General features: G+C 36.2%; 1 protein-coding gene across 6 annotated transcripts in view; it reads left to right on the forward strand.

The window, feature by feature from the left end:
* The window catches only part of CACNA2D3 (calcium voltage-gated channel auxiliary subunit alpha2delta 3), a 396,804-nt gene that overhangs the window by 301,018 nt on the left and 75,668 nt on the right, over positions 1–20,118 (forward strand). For all 6 annotated transcript variants that reach the window (XR_005602956.1, XM_039558917.1, XM_039558915.1 and 3 more), the window contains 9 exons: positions 3,494–3,565; positions 3,795–3,856; positions 5,710–5,777; positions 7,509–7,554; positions 7,707–7,804; positions 8,644–8,737; positions 10,334–10,429; positions 11,581–11,702; positions 12,273–12,353. Coding sequence is in view for 5 of the 6 variants with exons in the window: in XM_039558917.1 (XP_039414851.1) it covers positions 3,494–3,565; positions 3,795–3,856; positions 5,710–5,777; positions 7,509–7,554; positions 7,707–7,804; positions 8,644–8,737; positions 10,334–10,429; positions 11,581–11,702; positions 12,273–12,353 (739 nt within the window). In the remaining variant the exon portion in view is untranslated. The remainder of the gene's footprint in view (positions 1–3,493; positions 3,566–3,794; positions 3,857–5,709; positions 5,778–7,508; positions 7,555–7,706; positions 7,805–8,643; positions 8,738–10,333; positions 10,430–11,580; positions 11,703–12,272; positions 12,354–20,118) is intronic.

The raw sequence follows: 20,118 nt of genomic DNA on the forward strand, positions 1-20,118 counted from the left end.
TCTTTGGTTTGTCTTCTTTTTTTCTTTATATTTCTTCCATTATTTCTTCTGTTTGGTTTTCACATTTTTAATCCCTCGTTTTTAATCTTATATCTTAGTAGAAGTTAATCTTATAACTTAGTAGAAGTTCAGTGGTTTAGATAATGGAATATTGAGCTATCTTGGTGACACTGAAAATCAAGTTTTATTTGTAGTTGAGATCCTATCTGAGTACACATGAAAGTCCAGATTCAGCTCTCTCTAAGTACTGCCTTTGACTGACACCCCTAAGCTGCGTCACTTTTTCTGAAAATTTCTAACAAAAATTGAGTTTTGTCTGTCTTAAGGGTGCAAAATTTTTATTTCACATTTTGATGAAAATATATGCATACATTACATCTGAATCTTTTCCTTTCACCTATAAAACACATTTCTTAAAAATGAATTTTTAATTGTAAAACAGAAACAAGCTACATGTGGCTCTGCTTCACCCAAGGCCTTGGATTTGATGTTCTTGATTTTTTCCAAGCTTGGGTAGTAAAGCATTGTTTATTCAACTGCAGAGCAAAAGAATTAATGTATTCATATAACTGCTTTTAATAACATAGACTACTACTGGTATATTTTTCTCCCATGAAACACTTATGTAGAAGCTGATTAAGACATTTTCTTACTTTTTGCCACATTAATTTAATGGTTACATAGTTTTCCAAGAATATAGAATGATCTCATACTACAGCAGTGAAACTGAATTGCTAGGAATTGATTGAAAGATATTTTGTTGAAGGAGCAATAATGCTTATTACTCTGAGAAGTGAAGACATAGGTTTTCTCCAGTGATCCAATAAGGAAAAGGTGGCCACACTAAGGTTAGAATTTTTTTCACCACGAAATATTGTTGTCATAAATATATCAGCTCATTTTCCAGGTTAACAATACCTGCTATCTTGCTGTTAAGACACTTTATTAGAAACAGAAATTTCAGCATGAGCTTGTTAAGTTAGCAGTGTCTTCCAGCAAAGTTTGCAAATACACAGTACCAAAGAGGAGAAGTTTCAATTTGGACAGAAACCTTTTTCTCATTAACTTACTTAAAATGGTTCTATTATAATTTCTAGCTGAATGAAATATTTTTTTCCCAAATAAAGAAAGACCATGAATGAAGGTTTTGGGGCTTCAAGCCAACTGAGGCAGTACCTATTTTATGCATTTGAGGAGGGAGAGGAAACTACAGAAGAGCTGAGAAACCGGATTACAAAGCCAAGAAATGCAATCACAGCAAGCAGAAAAAAAAAAAAAAAAAGACTAAAACTCTAAATCCTACATGCAGACTTGATCTTAAACACTACTGAGAATTTGGAGATCCTTTTAGTAAATCTATGACTTGCCTGAGGCTTGTGGGAGGAATGGGTCTTAGACAACTGCAGGCACCAATAGGAGAAAAATGAAAACCATGTTAAAGATAAATGGAACTGTTCTGTAAATGTTAGAAAGTAGATGGTTAATTAAGACCAGCTCTCCAAGTCCAAAACCACAAAACTTAAAATAGGAAACTATTTCCAGAATTGCCTATTATGTATTGTTAAAAAAAAAATCTACAGTAAAATATATGGTTTATTTTATATATGCCTCCAGCTAAAAATTATTCTTTTACACTCATTGACAGAAGAGTAAGACTGTTAATTCAAATCTAGATGCCCTAGAATTAAATTTAAAGAGCTGCAAAGTTTGCAGTTTTTGATAGGTCAACCATGATCAACTTGTTTGTGAGATATTTCACTGGCAAGTTTGGTCATTCTCTTTTCCCTCCATACTAACTCAGGAAGCCTGCAGAGTGCACTGATATGTCTTGTCTTCACAAATTCTCATTAAACCTCGACTGAATTGCTCAATCTGGCATGAGGCACTGTAGAACAGGAGATGCTTATTCAGCAAGAACATGATGTTCAAAATTGTGTTCAGATAGATAAGCAATAGAAGAGGCATAAAAATCTCATTTTGTCAATATTTTCCAGCATTTTAAATGCTGCATTGATTAGTAATAGTGCAATTTTCAAATTGTAATAAGGATTACAGCTTCAAAAGATCTATAGGTGCTTTTTCCCATAACAAGTAAAATAACTCACCTCTTCCATTAGTAAATCTAAGAGTGTTCAAATGAAATATTTCCATTTATGGATGGTGTAACTGTTAAACAGCAACCTTTTTATTTCTTCCCTGAAGTCCTGAACTGATAGGTAGACAAAGTCAAAATCCTAAGGCTGAGGATTTCTCAAAAAACGTATCTTGTCTTTCTTCAGTTTCAGCCCAGAGACCCTGACCTCAGACCAGTTGTGCTGGGGTGGCCTGTCCTCATCCCTGGGGACACTGCTGGTCATTTTGGCTTACAGACCTGGGAGATGGTTGTGGGGTTTATTACTCCTTTTTGTCATCATGGCACGTTCACCTAAGAGAGAGGCTGTGTGTCCTTTGGGAGGAAGACTCTTCTTTCCTAGGGAGCAACAAGGTGTGCTAGGGGAAGAGTTTTTAGGGATGATGGGCCAGGGACTTTGCAGCTCCCAGGTTTGGGAGTGTGTACCTCATGCAGAGAAAAAAGTGTTTGTGGTGATCTAAAAAGTAACAGATTTAACTTGCAGAGAAGCAGGTAAATCATTATGTATAAACCCTTTTCCATTTGTTTTCTGTTTTCCCTAGCTTCCCTGAATTTTTTGCTTATAAAGCAATGAAATATGTTTTTGAAGGGGATTTAAAATGTCTTTTGGACGACTCTGAGAGGGAGAGGTCCAGGCCAATTGTTAAAGTTGTGACTGACCTAGGGCTTGCACTACAGCGCTAAAGTTTATTACCTTGCAAAGGGTGCCTGGACACCAATGGGCAACCAGAGGGAATTGCAGAGCACTCTAGCTGTGTGTTTCCACTGAATTATGTTACTGATCAAATATCATTTGGGCTGTCATTCTGGTTTTTGTGGGCTAATGTTAATTTTTGATGCAGTTAGGATGAAGTTTCTGGTGCTTGTTAAGGATGCAGTCCAATGTAGATTCTTAAACAGAATAAATAGTGTAAGATAAGTGGGGTTTTCTCCTTTTTTTTTTCTTATTATCTGTGTCATAGTTGATGTATTTAAACACTGGGCCCTGGTCTAACCAGCTAAATCCAGCTGGGAGGCTAGTTCTTGCCTTCCCATGCAGGAACTGCGGAATAGTAGTCAGTTACACTGTTCATACCAAATAAAATCCAGATTACTACACATAAAACTATTTTACTATGAAGGATGCTGAGAGCTCCTATCTTATGTACCTTAGCTTAAAATTGTATGGCAGGAGCCTTGGCCTATACAGAAACTAATAAAATCTGTGAGTGAGTTCCTCAGTTTGTAGTAAAACTATGGAAAACGAAGAAATTAAGAAAATTGAGTACTACTTAGGCTAAATGAGTGTACTGGAGAGCTCAGAGATAAAAGGATTACAGAAAATGCAAATAAAGGAATTGACACACATTTCCTTCATTTCAGCTCCGAAATGCAATGGTGAACCGGAAAACAGGAAAATTCTCCATGGAAGTGAAGAAGACGGTGGACAAAGGGGTACAATGTCTAAAATATTATTCCAACTAAATTTAAAGCAAACAGATAATTTTTAAAATTATTTTTAAGGTTGCTATAAATATGGTTCCCTGCAGTATATATTTTTTTGCTCACTGAATGTAAACATTGCTTCTAATTTTGTCAGTGACTGACCACTTGATTTTTTTATAAATTTCTTATAGCAAACTAACTTCTTCCCCTCTCCCTTTCTGACTTGTTCTGAATCTAGAAGCGGGTACTGGTGATGACAAATGACTACTATTACACAGACATCAAGGGTACTCCATTCAGGTAGAGCCGGCCATAATAAATGGATGTTTCATCTGACTCATTGGATTTGTGCTTATACAGAGCTTGTGAACTCATTAAAAGCTCATCAGCAAAAGCTGACAGTGAAATATCCCTGGACAATGCTGGAAACTGCAAGGAATAGGAGCCTACCAGCATTCCTTTCAGCTTTTCCAGGGATGGAAAGTTTGTGCAAGCTCACACAGGCAAACTCACAGTGTTTGTCATGGCTTACGTTTCATTGAAAAAATATTCAGTTGAGGTTTACATTGAACGAAAGGCTTTCGCAGGTACTTGGAGAGCTATAAATACTATAATCCATTTAAGTAACTGCATCTTGAGCCCCATTTTATTTTTTTTTTCCCCACAACAAGAATGTAATGTAAAATGAGATAGTATTTCACTTCCAATTTGAGGTTTGGATGTTTTCTTTCTCTGAACTACCTTCAGTGTATTTGTATAACTAAAACCGAGTAAGTCGGCAATTTTGGCATGCATATGAGGAGTAAAAAAAAGAAAGGAAAAGAAAAACGGGTAGTCACTTTAAAAATGCTCATATTTGAACTAGAAATAACCCACTAACTGTACCTTGCACTTAAGGTAGGAGTTTGGCAGTTGTGATACTCAACTGAAATTTTCTTCAATGGAATAGTTTCACATAACCTGAGCTACATTATCCCACAGAGAAATTATAAGCACATTTCTCTGACCTCTAATGCATGTTAAAATTTACTCATGGGTGGTATTACTCAGTGGGTTTTTTGCTTGGTTTATATTTTGTGGAGTTTTTTGTGGTTGCTGTTTGTTTTTCTTGTTTGTTTGTTTATTTGTTTTTCTTTGGCACTGACACTCTTGCACTATTAAGAAAACAGAAATGGGGCTACATACATGCCTGTAGTGCCAGTTATGGTGCTAAGGACAGAAATATAGTTAGGAAAACAGTTCTGGTTTTTCCAACATGTTATGTATCTAGTTTTGGGTTGTTGTACAGGTTTAGGACAACTGCAGGGGTACCACTTATTAAAATATACAATGTAGTGTCAAAGATGTTTAGTGTTCAGCCCTTTCCCAGACTGAGCTGTTCATTGCAGCTTGTGTGCTCTTGGATTTGTTGCCTCTATGTGTCCTTCAAGTATCAGCCCATGCATTTGCAGTTTTGCTGATTGCCAGCAGATTCCTAGCCCAGGATAATCCCCTTCCATGAATGAGTGAATGCCACAAGGTATTCCACGTTTTTGTTCAATAGCAGAGGCATGGGATCCCCCAGCCTCTTCATTAAACTTGGATGTTTTAAATGGTAGACTGAAAACCAGACCAAAACACAGCATATAACTGTTGAGAATTTATGAAACTGAAGTCAATGCAAAAGAGCTATACTAACTAAAAATATGAAACACAGAAAAAATTTGTCCAGGAGGAGACACATTTGAAATTCTTTTCTTCTCAGTAGCTTCATCAATTCCCACATTTCTGTAGTTTCTCAACAGCTTAGTCTGATTTACAAAAAATACCTCCTTCATTGTAAGGCCATGAACATGTTCAAGGCTCAGCTGAAGAAATCTCATGCTGGGTGAGCAGCAGTGAGCTAAGAGGGGCTCATTTATTAGTTTGCCAGGGAATAATGGTTTACTGCACCTCTAAGCACACATAAATACAGCCAATTGTTGCAGGCACATCAGAACTGAGACATCATTGAAGCAACTAATTGAACAATAAATATAATTGGTGAGGGTTTGGAAACAAACAGTTTTAAGTTAATCATAGTACACAAGCTGGAAACGTTCAAAATGAAAATAGCTCTGAATGTCTGCTGTTTGTCTCACAGATTTCAAGGTCTGCTTTATTTCTCTGCACAGTTTAGGTGTGGCTCTCTCTAGAGGACATGGAAAATACTTCTTCAGAGGGAACGTAACTGTAGAAGAAGGTAAGGTACCTACCTTCTCATGTGGCTTACACAGTAGTTTTATTGTTGATTTGGTAGTTCCTAAAGCTTGTACATTAGTCTGCAGATTCCATAAGGGAATTAGATTTTTCTTTTTTTCTTTTTTCTTTAAAGATCTTTTGCTTCACAGGATTTTAAGCATACTCAGACTGTTTGTGAATCTTCTTTAAATGGAATCATCTTCCATCCTCCTCTCTCAATGTTCCAGAGAAAAACTCATGGCCAATGTTAATAATTTGTGGTGTTTTCTGAATGAAGTAACAACTAACACAGTAATGGCTATTGGTTTTGTTCACAGACTATACATTGTGAAATCTTTCACAGCACAACTGTTTTGTACATTATCTACAAGGATTTACATGTTTATAATAGCAGTAGAGGTACCCAGGGAATGACCTGTTCTTTGGTTTTGCTTAAATCCCCAACTAAATGAATGGAGGAGTCAACTGTGTGTGGTGATAAAATTGTTCAGCAAGAAAGTTTCTGAAGATGAAGGAAGTGTGGAGGCATTTCAGCAGGTTGAAGGGAGGGTTGAAAATTTTAGAAGCTGCTGAACAAAAGCTGTTTCAGTAGAGGAAAGCTTTCAGATTTTATGCTGAAGTCTCTATTTCTGGTTCTTCTTCTTGTTTTGTCAGTGATGTTAAGACAGTTAATTTGTTCAGGGCTTTGTTCCTTGACTGTATTTTGGGGCATGAATATGTTCTTGTACTCAGGAGATGTATAAAAAGAAGTTCATTGAGGTTCAAGTACCTGCACAGCAAGTACAAAAAAGGCACAGCATGAGGCTTGGAGCTACTCATTCCCCAGACTGTTCCAAACATACCTCTCACTGATGTTCTTTAATCCAGCCGCACATCTCAGCCAGTCTGAGTCCCAGATGCAGCCCCAGAAATGTTAACGTAACCATAACTAACTGTTCCTTCTCTCCCACTCTTCACTGATTCTCTCTCACTTCACCTCACTGTCCTCCCCAGGGACCACAGTTCTAATTCCTGTTTTGGCTTCCCTGCCTGCCTTAGTCACTGTTGCTCTGTCCTTGTTCGTTGTGTACTCTGGGGGGTTAAACCCAGATGCCTGCTGAACCCTATTTGCTTATTGTCTATTGATAAATGTTTTAAGAGTTTTTAAAATTGCCAAAGTACATTTTTATTGTGCTATATAACTAATGATATAGTTCTTATTTACAGGCATTTGTGTGACCTGTTAGTACAAAAAACCTTTTCTGAATGATCCCATAAATTGCTGTTTGTGTTCATGGGCTGTGTGCTTAGGTTTTGAGGGAATTGTTCTTAATGATTTTTTTCTTTATTAGAGAAGGAGAACAACTCCCATGAAATGAAAAGTGTGTATTTTAGCATATAGAACTTTACTGGCCAAAGAGAATGAGGGAATATGAACAGGAGTCTGTTCCCATTTTGCATTTGTCTTTGCTCAAATTTTTTTCTAAACTTTAAATATATTATGTGAATAACTCATATAAGTTAAACATATCAGCACAAAAATTTTTTTCTTACCTTTTCAGTTTTAGATCTGATTAAACTAGTTTTGCTAGTCTGTTAGACCCTAAAGTGTATTTAAACATAGTTTACTGTGATTTATTTCGTTATGGTAATAATGCACTTTCCAAGAAGGGTTTATGTTATGGAGTGTATGCAAATAACCATCTGTTACCCAGACTTCTCCCTAAATAACCCATTATTATTCCTGTTACAGGTTTACATGATTTAGAACACCCTGATGTATCTTTAGCAGATGAATGGTAAGCCTTAAATAAAGCATGAAATTAGTGTCTATTACCCTTCTCGGTTTCATATTGTTTGTGCTTGCAGAGCCCAATCCTTTATGTTCAAAGACAAAGAGAGATCATGCTTGTACAGATAACTTTTTATTGTTTTGACAACGTGTTCACAGGTCCTATTGCAACACTGACTTACACCCTGAGCACCGGCAGATGACTCAGCTAGAAGCAATTAAACGCTACCTCACAGGAAAAGAGCCCCTGCTCCAATGCAAGTATTTTGTTAGACATGGATCTGCAGGCTGCAGCCCAGCTAAAAACTGTCATACTTAACCTTCTACAAAATGCAAAGCTACTCAATTTAACCAGCGAGGATTTGAGATAGGATTGCTTAGCTGACGTTGCTTTGCAATTTCAATTGGTTTTGAGCTTTTTCCAGGGTATCAATAAAGATATTACTATTTATTAGTATTAATTATGCATTATTAGTAGTAGCAGTATTAATTATGATACAAATTTCCGACTTTTACAGTAAACTATGTGCCTGTACCAAACATTCAAGTTTCTGTTCAGATAATGTAGCTGTACTATGCAAAATTATCACTCCGTGAGGTTTTATAAAGTGAATAGGACTGATCTGAATCAATCCTCGGATCACACTTCTAAAGAATTTACCAGATATTTCATGGGTATTTTAGGGAGGATGTGTAGGCAATTAGCCTTTCTGAACTGCAAAGCAGAATAAAAAATTCAGATAGGTGCATATTCTGTATGTTTGCAGAAATGCAGAGCTTTTTGTGAGTGTTACTAGATGTACTTGTAACCTTATGGCACATGCAGACATGAGCATTAGATAGTATATTCATGAATGAGTTACATGAAGTGCAGGATCATTGTTTGATTTTTAATCTAGAATTGTTGCCAATGCAATGAAATTGTGGGGGAAAAACTGCATTGTGGTAAAATTCCATGTAATATAACATAGTAAACACTTCATAGTACAAAATGTTTGAAAGCACATCACAGATAAAATATAGCAAAATGTAAGAAAAGCCTGCTGTTTGATCTTTATACGACCATACATTCACTGCTTTTATTGTATTGTAATAGGTGATAAAGAATTGATCCAGGAAGTTTTGTTTGATGCAGTTGTGAGTGCACCAATTGAAGCCTATTGGACCAGTCTAGCATTGAATAAATCAGAGTAAGTGATCTTTGTGTCCATCATTATGTATCAGTCATGGGTGTATTTTTAATAGTTACATTAAGGAATTGGTGGAATGTTTAACAAATCCTGATATACATAAAAATATTATACTATCTCTTTGATGCTAAATACCACCAAATTTGAGTTCAATCTGAAGTGTTTATCTTGCATTGTATGTCATGAGGATTAGCTGAAAGGTTACCCAATTTCCACAGTAAAACCAGTGACATTGTACACTAACTGCAACTTACAGTTCTGTGTATTTTTAACAAAGGGTACTTGAAAAATTTAATGCAAAATTTACCAAAATTATTGATGCAATTGGTATTTTGCCTCAGAAAAAGTTAAATATAGAAAAACTTGCACTGATAAATAATTTCTTTAATCCTCGATTTGTTTATTTTCCAGAACTACCTGGGATCTAGGTTTCTGTTAGGGAGAATCAGGACATTAGCCAGTCCTTTTCAGAGTTTATATATACTTTACTAATTTATGCTATGATGTACTAACATGTTAAGTAACAAGTTTTTATCCATGTTATACAGGTGTTAATCTTCGCAGTTTGCATGAAATACTGTGGTTGAAAGGCAATTCTGGAGATTATCCTGTTTAGATTTTGCTAAATTTCAACCATTTTATAAAAGATGAACGAAAAAATACTTTGCTGTACTGCATGTATTCATATTGAATGAATAAAAGCAACATGATAAGATCTGGTTCATCAAAGAGTTATCCAGCCTTCTCTGAGAAGATAAAGATAAGAATTTGTTGCATGCTAACATACTGTGGACATCGAGAGGTGTAAGGTGTCTTTGAATCCTCCTACACAATGAAATAACAGATCCAGTAAACACAAGGACAGCTGTGGAATGATGCCAGTGGGAGACTTTTGATGCCCTTTCAGATTCTGACTTTGCTTCATTCTGTCTCATTAATGTGAAACAATAAAATGGCTCTTGTCCCTGGCTTTGTGGTAATGGGACTGAAGTTCTTGCAGTCACACAAGAATTAATTTTAAAATAGTTTGGTACTGATAACAGTGCAGCAGCAGAGTTCTGTCTGAGATATCTGGCACGTTTTTTTCTCGAGTTCTAAAGGCTAAAGCCTGTCCTAAGTTTGACTCTCAGCTACCTGTTTTAAATATGTTTGCTTACCTGAGCAATAGTCACACCTATGACTTGAAGCAAAAATATACCACAGAAATATTGCACGGACTGGGAGAAAGATCTGGAATTCCTGCCCATCTCAGAATCACTGTGTGTCAGTGGTTATTAAATAGTTTGTATATAGCTATGCCACACCTCTTTATTCTATGGCTTCTATGTAAACTCTCCCTAAAAATCCTGCAAAATTTATTGTGTTTGGCTTTTTAGGGATTCTCATTCTAAACAGCATTTTTACATTGCATACTATTCAAAACCCAGATGACTATAACTTAAAAAACAACATTTAAGAGTAAATCAATAAATAAGGAAACTATGCTCTCAATAATCTCTCAAAAATCTCTACCCTTGTGCTTTCTGTGACAGCAATGCAGCTTTATCTGTTTACTGTCTGAAGCATTATCTTTGCTTGTGTTCTGCACTGTTTCAGAAACTCTGACAAGGGAGTGGAAGTTGCCTTCCTTGGGACACGGACTGGACTCTCTCGTATCAACCTGTTTGTGGGCCCAGAGCAGCTGACAAACCAGTAAGTAACAAACTGTGCCTGGCAGCCAGATAAGAAAAGAGAGAAAGAATTGTTTGTTTATATGCAGTCCATCTACTGTTTCTTCACACAGAACCAGTTAGAAAGATTTCCTAGGATTCCTTAAATTCTTTCTTTGACTGGAACTTTTGGAACAATGAACTATTTTACACCTGTAGCCCATAAATTTGCTTTCCCTGCACAGACACTCCCAGCCTCACATCTCTCTTCTTCAGAGCAGAATTATGGATATGCTACACCTTTTACTACACCACCTGAAAACAAATACCTGTAGGCTTTTTCAGGGACTTTGCATCATTGTTGTGGAAAATATTTTTGGTGTTTAAAGAAAGCCAAGTGACAGAATTGGACTGGGTGAAAGAGTGACCAGGAGACCCCATCATATAAGAGTTTCCCATTTTCCTTGCAGAACATGTAGACTAGTGGAGGTATTATGCGTGTAGAAGAGCATCCGTGTTTGATTTTTTTATGATAAACTAAGTTTATTGCATGAAAACCTCTATGGTGCTTATCTGAGGACAAATATTTTTGCACAAGTAGGTGACATCAACAGCACTACAGTTTGTTATCCAGACAGAAAACCAGAACAATAGTGTGGACACTGTATTTGCTCTTGGCATAAATTTTCCTCTGTCAACATTCCCTGAAATTACTAAGGAATAAAGAATTTAGTTGTCCACTACTACCCCCTACACAGTATTTTGAACTTAGGCTGTAAAATTACCCTTTTTTTCACTACTCAAGAGTGAATGCCAGTGGCAACAGACTACCAAATCTCCAGTGCCTTTTCCACCTTGTGCAGCTCACAGTTCTTATATTGTGCTGAAAGAAAAAGGCTTTTTAGACTAAGCATTTTTATTTGTACACATCAATAAAAACAATTTTAGTGGTACTTAGAGGTACTGGGTTTTAGTACTTTTAATGTCTTTCACAACAAAAGTTATTGTGTGTCACAAACAATTATTAGTGACTTGATTTAACTCTTTTGTTGAACAAACGGTATTAGAAAAATTGTCCCAAACCATTTTCTTTGTAAAAGGCTGCATTTTGTTTTGTCTTGTCTTTCAAAGCTAGAAACTATAGTGTGCCATGCAACAAAAAACAATTGTTTTCTTTCTCTCTCTTTTCTCAAGAGATTTCCTGACAGCTGAAGATAAGGAGAACATTTTTAATGCTGACCATTTTCCACTCTGGTACAGAAGAGCTGCTGAACAAATACCTGGGAGCTTTGTCTATTCAATCCCATTCAGCACAGGTCTATAATTTTGTCATTCCCTAAATTCTGAGCCATGCATGGTGCTGAAAGGATTCCAAGTGTGCCAGTATGGAGTGAGCTTTGTAGCTAATCTCAAATATTGATCTGAAATAGGCGTTGAAATTTGCAGCTACTTCACTGGTCCTTTGACCAGGTGTGTCTTTTATGGGGCTGCAAGTAAAACCCCAAGATGTGGTGTAACACTTTTCATTTAATACTTACACAGGTACAACTACATTTTAACAGATATTTTAAGCAGGGAAAGTCCAACAGAATAAATGTCCACATTATTAAGAAGCCCTACCAGCTGTCACCTTTGCTGCCTTTTAGCAGAGGAGACAAAACCTGATGACTCATTTCAGTGTTTTAAGCTTGTTTTTGGGATGCTGGGGAATTTAAAATGGCGGTGCCAGTGTGTTCTGTGCATACATAGAGATCGTGATGTTCCCTGTTTTGTTTTCTGAACACTGTATCCACTTAGGCTGTTATCTAAAACTAGGGAAAAACCCTTCAATTTCCTCATTTTGCAATATATTGTTTCAATTTTTTTCCCCTTACTACACCCCACAGAAACTGCCAACAAGAGCAATGTGGTGACAGCCAGTACTGCTATTCAACTTCTGGATGACAGGAAATCTCCAGTGGTTGCAGGTACAATTGTTGTTGTTTATTTGTTTTGTTAATTTTTTAAAATCAGTTTTTTAAAATCTTCACTTTCTCTTTTGGGTTAGTAGGTATTTAATGTAAATATCCAATCTTTTAAGAAGAGAGAGGGAAGGATGCAGTTGCACCTATAAGATATAATTGGACGACTAAGTCTGGAGAGCATTTAATGCTTCCTCCCCCAAGAATTTGATCCTTTATTAATTGACTCTCAAACCTCTCTGTGAGCTACTGAGTTTGACTTTATGGAAATAACCATTTCCGTATGGCAATTTTGGTAGACACAATTCTATACTATCATAAATCAGATTGTATTATGACAAGGAAAAAGAAGTATAAGAAAGGACTATCTGATTTGTAAATGTTCCACCCAGGCTTCAACTTTGAAAATTCTGTGCTATAACAGGATTGTTTTATAACAGGATACAATGTGGTGATTTTTGTCTAGATTATCACAGATGTGATTTGTTCAGAGCATAGAAATTGAACAACAAAGCTCTGCTGTCTGTCAGCCAAGAGTATAACAGTACCTGAAGACTAAAAGGTGAAGTGTGACAACTACAGAATAGAGATAAAACCCAGAGATTTAAAAACGGGAGTAATTAATTTTGAAATTATTGGATGTTCCTCACTCAAGTTCAGATGCTTATCTGACCAGTTTTTCTCTGGTTCCCAGTGGTTACTGACTCTGAAGAAGGAAAGAATTTATTATGCCAGAAACCAAGCTCTCTTATCTCAGGAAAAATTAAATATCTGCCACACAAAGCAGGAACCACCTTATTTTTCTCATATTAAAAATACTATTAAAAATGCAGTGAATATAATACTGAGAGAGCAAGAATGTGCCAGAAAAATGGGAAATCTCAAATCTGTTTCCTCAAACACAGAATAGACACTGATAAAAAAAGATTTTAGGTCAATAGGAAAGCAGCTTTCTGACTCCAATCCACAAGATACATTCATCACAAATTATTGAACTCTTCTATATAACACGCCAGGAAATCCTAATTTTGACTTCATACTCCTGTTAAAGCATAAAATAACATTTATAAACTAATGTAAATGCAGACACCTGCAAATTGCTGAAGATGTAATTTAATTTTCACTACGATGAAGAAGTGAAGTGTCATGTTATTTCTAGAATGCTCTGTTGTTTGGAGTTAGCAAAAGGTTCATCACACAGTTTTCCATCATCTCTAAAATGCATAGGGTTAATAGACATCCTTATATTTATTCTTTTCTCACCAGTATTTGCAATTTTTTTTTTCCTTTGAGAAGGTATGACACATAATTACTTCCAATACACTTTCAAAAAGCTTTGGGTTTTTTTGGTTTTTAGTAATTGTAAAAGAGAAAAGCAGGTGTTGCTTCCCTTCCCCCAATAATTCTGTTTAGTACTGAACATTTGAAATTGCTTGGATCCCATATTTTCTATCTAAAATAAACACAGGCTCTTGAAAGTTTTTAATGCCAAAGCACATAGAAGATTTCCATGGTATCTGTAAAAGCATTATGCCATGAAATATAAGAGCAGTGTAACTACTTCTGAAGCGTATCGGTGGTTTTTTATTTCTATTTCTGTAAACTTTAAAAATGTTGTGATAGATATTTTGTTTACTGTATGAAACACTTTAAAGGGTTTTTTTTCTTTTAAAGTATCACTCACCCAGCTACAGCCACTCAGAGACAAACAAGTATATGCACTGTTCTTGTTCTCCTTAAGTTTAAGATAATGAATGTGACTTGTCAGTCCTATTTTCTCTCAGAACACTTTCAAGAAAGCACCCAGCATCTAGTTCAATTTTTAGGTTTTGTTATAAGGCTGACAATATTCTGTGTTAAGCAAAATGGATTTGGAGGCAGAAACTGGAGCAGTGATAAATGGGAGAAGTTTGAAGTTTTTATTAGCCAGACTTAGGAGACTAAAGTAAGATTATGGGTAACGTTTTCAAATACCTCCACTGGAGTTCAAATTTGGCCAAAACATCTCATTTTAATTTGTGTGAAGTAAGTATTCCTTATCCCCATTTGGTCTGAGTAGATTACAGAAAGCAGCAGGACGGGATACACATTTCATGTTAAATCACTCTTTTCCCTAGAGGGATTTGACTGAAAACTAAGCTGTGCCAGAATGTTGTTTATTTCAGATCACTACAAGAGTTTAAATCTGGCACAAAGAAACTAAAACATTGTTATAAAATGTTATTCCTGCCCACAAGAGGGGAAAAAAGGAACAAAACCAACTCTTACTGCAAAATCCGTAGACTGGGTTTGATTTTGTTTTGGGGTTGGGTTTTTTGTTGTTGTTTTTTTGTATGTAGTCAGATTTTTTTGTTTGTTGTTGGGGTTTTTGGGTTTCTTGTTTAGAAACCCATCACTTATAACAGATGTCATACAAAAGTCTAAGGCTTATTGAAAATAGCAAAGACTCAACTGTATAAAATAGGCAAAAAATCCTGAAGCCAGTAATTCTGCAGACTCTTACTACAGAATAATTCAGTGTGGCTGCTGTTTCACCATCTGTACCTACTAATACCAGTTCCCTGTCAGAATTCTTGGCAAAAAGCCCCTGTAATTTGTTTCTAAAACCTCTCCTGCTTCTTGCAATTGAGATTGTGATTTTTTGCTTGGTGGGTTTTTTTTTTACTTGAATAAATGCAAATTTCTACAGAAGGTGTGTAGATAAATCTTTAATATAAGTGTAGTATTATCATATTTATTATTGTTTATACAGCATTCAGTTTAGTTGCAGGAGGGAAGTGACAGTAGTACTGCATCAGGATTTCCAGGATTGCCCCGGGATTATAGTAAGCACGAGATGTCACTGAGATGATTTGTTACTGAATCAGTCTCATGTTTATTGAAGGGTGAGACAGAAGAGTCATTACAAACAGCGTCTCTGATATCAAAGGCAGTAGTTACAGTAACAGTAACAGAAGCAGTAGGCCGGTGTACTAGTTTGAAAACAAACCAGTGTGAGGCACCAAGTCAGAATAACAATTCAATGGGGAAATTAAAGAAAAGGAAAAAAAACTGAAAGAAAACACTGGTTCAAACTGACAGAGTGAAGATACAACCTGACTCCCTATTAGGCAGGGTGGTGGCTGCAGTCCTCTGAAGTGGTGCTCCCGTAGAAAGGGCCTGCTCTTCCTCAGAAGGTCCAGTGGTGGCTGTGTAGCTCCTGTCCTCTGGAAATCCAGTGGAAAGGGTTGTCTCTGGTGTTCAGAATCTCAGATTATATCCACGATGAGATGCTTGGTTCCTCCCTCTGGCTGGAGCATCTCACAATGGGGTAATGAGTCATGAGGCCAAGTGTTGATTAGGCTCATTAACAGAAGATAGTCCGGAGGGAGTTATCTCTGAGTCATGCGGCAGGACAATGATGGGCCATTAACAGCAAGATAGTCTGGGGGGAGGAGGCAAGGAAACACTCCCCCACCTGATATCAACAGCTCCTGAGGATGGTAATAGAATACACTGCAACCCAGGAGAGCTGGGCAGCTGCAGCAGGTACAGATGCCAGGTAGCAGCAACTCAGAGAGGTAGCAACAGCTTGCTGGAGAAGCGGCAGCCTGCCTCACTATGTGTCTACAAGGCTTTTTATAACTTTTTGAGCCAATAAGCAAATGCCACAAAGCTTGCTACACATTTGTACCAATCACCACTGAATAATTTTGCCGCAGTGTGTGCTTTCTTATCCAGTAAACACATTGCTATTATAGCCTATTGCACAAGCTTATACTAATACATCTTAACTTTCTAGGAAACTTTACTATAAAACCCAGTATTAAACTCAAAACTCTTTACTCTTTTATTTATCACTATTATTTCTTGTATAAAGTATATTTTTACTACACTTCTACTCTTATAAGGCCTATTTATTTCAAAACTACAAAACTGCGTTCACCAAGGCTGCAAATCGAAATATGTATCCATTTCTATCTACTCAAGCACAATGTCCTTTATATATTCTGTCAGCACCTGTGGGCTCTCTGTGAGAGAGCTCCCTGCAGCTTCATTTCCCACAGTACTGCAGGCAGGGCTTTCTTTAGATTTGAACACATTTATGTTCAAAATTACCTTAGCTGCGTGTTTTCTGTGACTGTGTCTTCTAAATCAAGTTTACATTGAAATGATGAGCATCTTCAAACTGCCCCTGTTACAAAGTGGAGTAAAAGATGGAGTTTTTTTCCTTCTCAACAAGATCTAAAAATAGGAGAATGATCCCCCACCCCAGTCTTGAAATTTAGTGAGATTCCTGGAATATGAGTATTCCTCTGGGTGACAAAGATGAAGCTAATATAGGATATCCAAATTTAGATAGTGATCTAGCTATTAAAATTGAGGTAAGTTAAGATGGAACAGTCTCTTACAATGCTCATGTGAAGGGCAGTACATTTCTGCTAAATGTTGGTAGAATTCAGCGTTCCAGTCTTGTATTCTTTGAGTTAAATTATTTCAGGTCCTTTATTTGGATGTCGATTTTCAAGTAGCAAACATATGGGCATCTGGATAAGGGCAGGATAGGATTTCTATGTGCTATGTACATGTTTATTTCCATTTTTTGGCAAGAGATGATGGTTTCATCAGTATGATTTTGTCAAAAAAATTATTAAAGGTACCGCTCACCTAGACAGTTCTGAACAAGATATGGGGATGGAAGCAAGCAAACAAGAGCCATCATGGAGCAAAGCAGGGTCTAAAAACTGAAAACTTGCTCTCTCTTGAGATTTTGAGAGTGTTGACAAAATATGTGAACACTCATAAAGGCAATTCCGTGTAGGGGCATTTTAGTTCAAAAGCTGCAGTACAATATAGGACCTTAAAAACTCCTCTTGTTGAAAGAGACCATTGCAGTTCACAGAAAACATGAAAATTAGCCCCTTGGTATGCTTAATTAAAGATAACAGAACCGACATAATCTTCTTAGGGAAAAAAAATAGTAAAGAATGCTGAAGAAAATGTCTGATGAAAATTGCCCTGTCTTCTTAAGTTTTCTTCGTTGAACAAGCAGAACCTGGGTTTCAGGCCTCATTGGAAAAGTCCATAGCAGGGGTTAGTAAAAAGCTCTGGACACTGAGTTGGAGGAATGAAGGATTAAATCATACACAGGCAAAGTCTTTAGTCTCACAGTCATTGGAAATTTAGAATTTGAAGGAGATGAGGAGAAATGGTCCATTTTTTTTTCAATACAAGGCTGCTTAAAAAAGCTGAAATTATGTACAATTTTCCTTAATCCTTCTTTGCCTCTTTTTTTGTGCAGACTAGTCAAGTACATGAATTGTAGAGGCTGGAATTGATCTCTTAAGATCATCTAGTCCAATCCTACTGGAGTAGATCTTGAGAGAATCTGCACTAGAGCTGACTACCCAGAACTGTGTCCAGTCAGATCTTAAATGCTTCCCAAGTGGAGAGGCCATGTCCTCTCTGGGTGTGTTATATTAGATGTAAATAGATATAAAAATCAGGTGGGGTTTTTTACTGTTTCCACCAATTGTTGAAAATGTAGAATTGCAAAAAAGTTTTGTTTCTGTGGTACTTAAGTACAAGGAAGGAATATCTAAGAAGTATTCTCTGCCATTTTTTTTTTAATATGGTCAGTTTTGTGTTGGACTTCCTATTTATCAAAGTTGAAATTAGAAAATAGAAAACACTAAATGAGCCCTCCTTGCACATGCTCTTCTGTGGCCTGTCAAATCAAATCAAGTAATAGCTTAATTTGTTTGTTTTAAAAAGATAAAAATCTTTACCAGTACATCAGACCTGTAGTTTCTGAAAACAAGCATGTCCTCAATGCTTTATGTCAGCATAACTGGAACAGTAGAGTAAGAGAAGCTCACTGTAGCTAAATTATTGAGAAACGAAAGTACTCCTGTTCTGTGAAGATGAAGGCATGTTTACAGTCATTTTCTATCAAAGAAGGATGATTGTCTGGCATGTGCATTCAAGTGTTGCCATAGCTCTGTGAATCTACCCTGACTCAGTCTTTCTGCTTAAGCTGCACTAATTTATATATATATATATATTTAACTATACATATAGTTAAACATATATATAGCTAAATATAAACTGAAATATATTTAAAATATAATAAGCAATCTTTTATATCCGGGTGTAGGAGGTGTTACTGAAACTGAAGCAAAGGCAGTCCTCTTCTGTTCACTGACAGTGGGATTTTAAATGTTCTTACCAAAAATACTCATTATGCAAACAAGAACACTATGTTTTGTTCTCCCAAAGAAATTTTTCCAAGTAGTGCCATGATCCAGTATTTAACTTGTCCAGTATTTAACTTTTCAAACTTGATCCTTTATTTTTATAACCAGCCCATCTACAAATTCAAGGATTTTTTCTCCAAACCCTGGTTAAAGAGATATTTTTTACAAGTTACCTCATCCATCATTTTCTTTGTTCTCCCTTTTATATAACTTTAGAACCCAACTTTAGTATAACAATACTCTCACTTATTTCATGTTAAATATTGCTAGCCAGGATGCTAAAAGGCCTCAGATAATTTGAATGACACAGCTTTAAGGTTTAGCATCTCCTTCTAGTTTTGTATCCATAAGCTAAGCTAAGGAATAGTAAGGACTCAATCACTGATTTGTTAAAAATGGCACACAATTTTGAATGCCTCTATTCTGGCCAGAGGAAAGTGGCCCTGATGATCCTGCTGTTTGATATTCAAACTGTGCCTTGAAATTAGGAAAGATCCAAAATCTCATATCACTTTTGAAATACAAATCAGTCATATTGAGGTTGGTCACACTTCAGGTTTTCATTCTTCCTGTTTAGATCAAACTCTACAGAACAACAATTTAAAAGGAAAATTTGTGAATATATCAGTTTTCAAGTAAGTGAGACTTCTGCTGAGCTAGGCTCTAAGGAAGATGCTTTTAAAATTTCATGGAGGGAAATGTGCACCTTGTAGCTGAAAATATGTACCTTTATGACACAAAAATTATGATTTTCACCCATTTTCCCTTTTTTTTGGTGTGTTAATGTTTGTATAAATGTGACCTCAACATTTCATCCAGGGTTTTCTTTAGATGAATTTAAATGGGGTTTGTATGCACATCTCTTTTTTAACAAAGAGACTCTCAATTACTTAATCAAAAGTAATTTGAACTATTGGTATTTCTAGAAGTGGCACATACTGTAAAAGTTTTACAAATACTGAAATCTGCTGATGTTACAGTCATGCATAGAGCAAATACATCTGCTCTATACTTCTTGGGCTTTTTTTTTTCCCATTTTTTCTCACAGGTATTGCTTTCATATTATTATTTTTGTTAAGAACATTCAGGCAAATGTCAATGCCATATACTGTCCTTAAAATTTATGATGCCATCTGTAAAATTGCAATTTAATATGAAGGCCTAAAGGAAAATGAATATGTCCTCATGATGACACACCAACCAAATTTTTGAGGGATTCTAAAACAGATGTTTTCCTTGTCAGGCAAGAGAGTGATTTACCTAATCTTTACTCCCCATTATAAGCCACAGAATATTATATTCAACAGTAGCATTTAGCAAATCCCTCAAAATGTTTTTCATGCTTTGGTAGAAAATGACAGCTTTATGTTTTTCCAGAGTTTCTTGTTTACTTTGAATATTGTTTTTGTGTTCATAAATCTAATATTGGTATACAGACTAATGTTTTCATCTTTAGAAAAACTGAGATGTGTATTTGAAGAGTCTAACAGTAAGCAGCTCACATGGAGCCATTGCTTGGGAAAGATGGTTTGCAG

This window comes from Corvus cornix, chromosome 12 (genome assembly GCF_000738735.6).
Source record: "Corvus cornix cornix isolate S_Up_H32 chromosome 12, ASM73873v5, whole genome shotgun sequence".
NCBI lineage: Eukaryota > Metazoa > Chordata > Aves > Passeriformes > Corvidae > Corvus > Corvus cornix.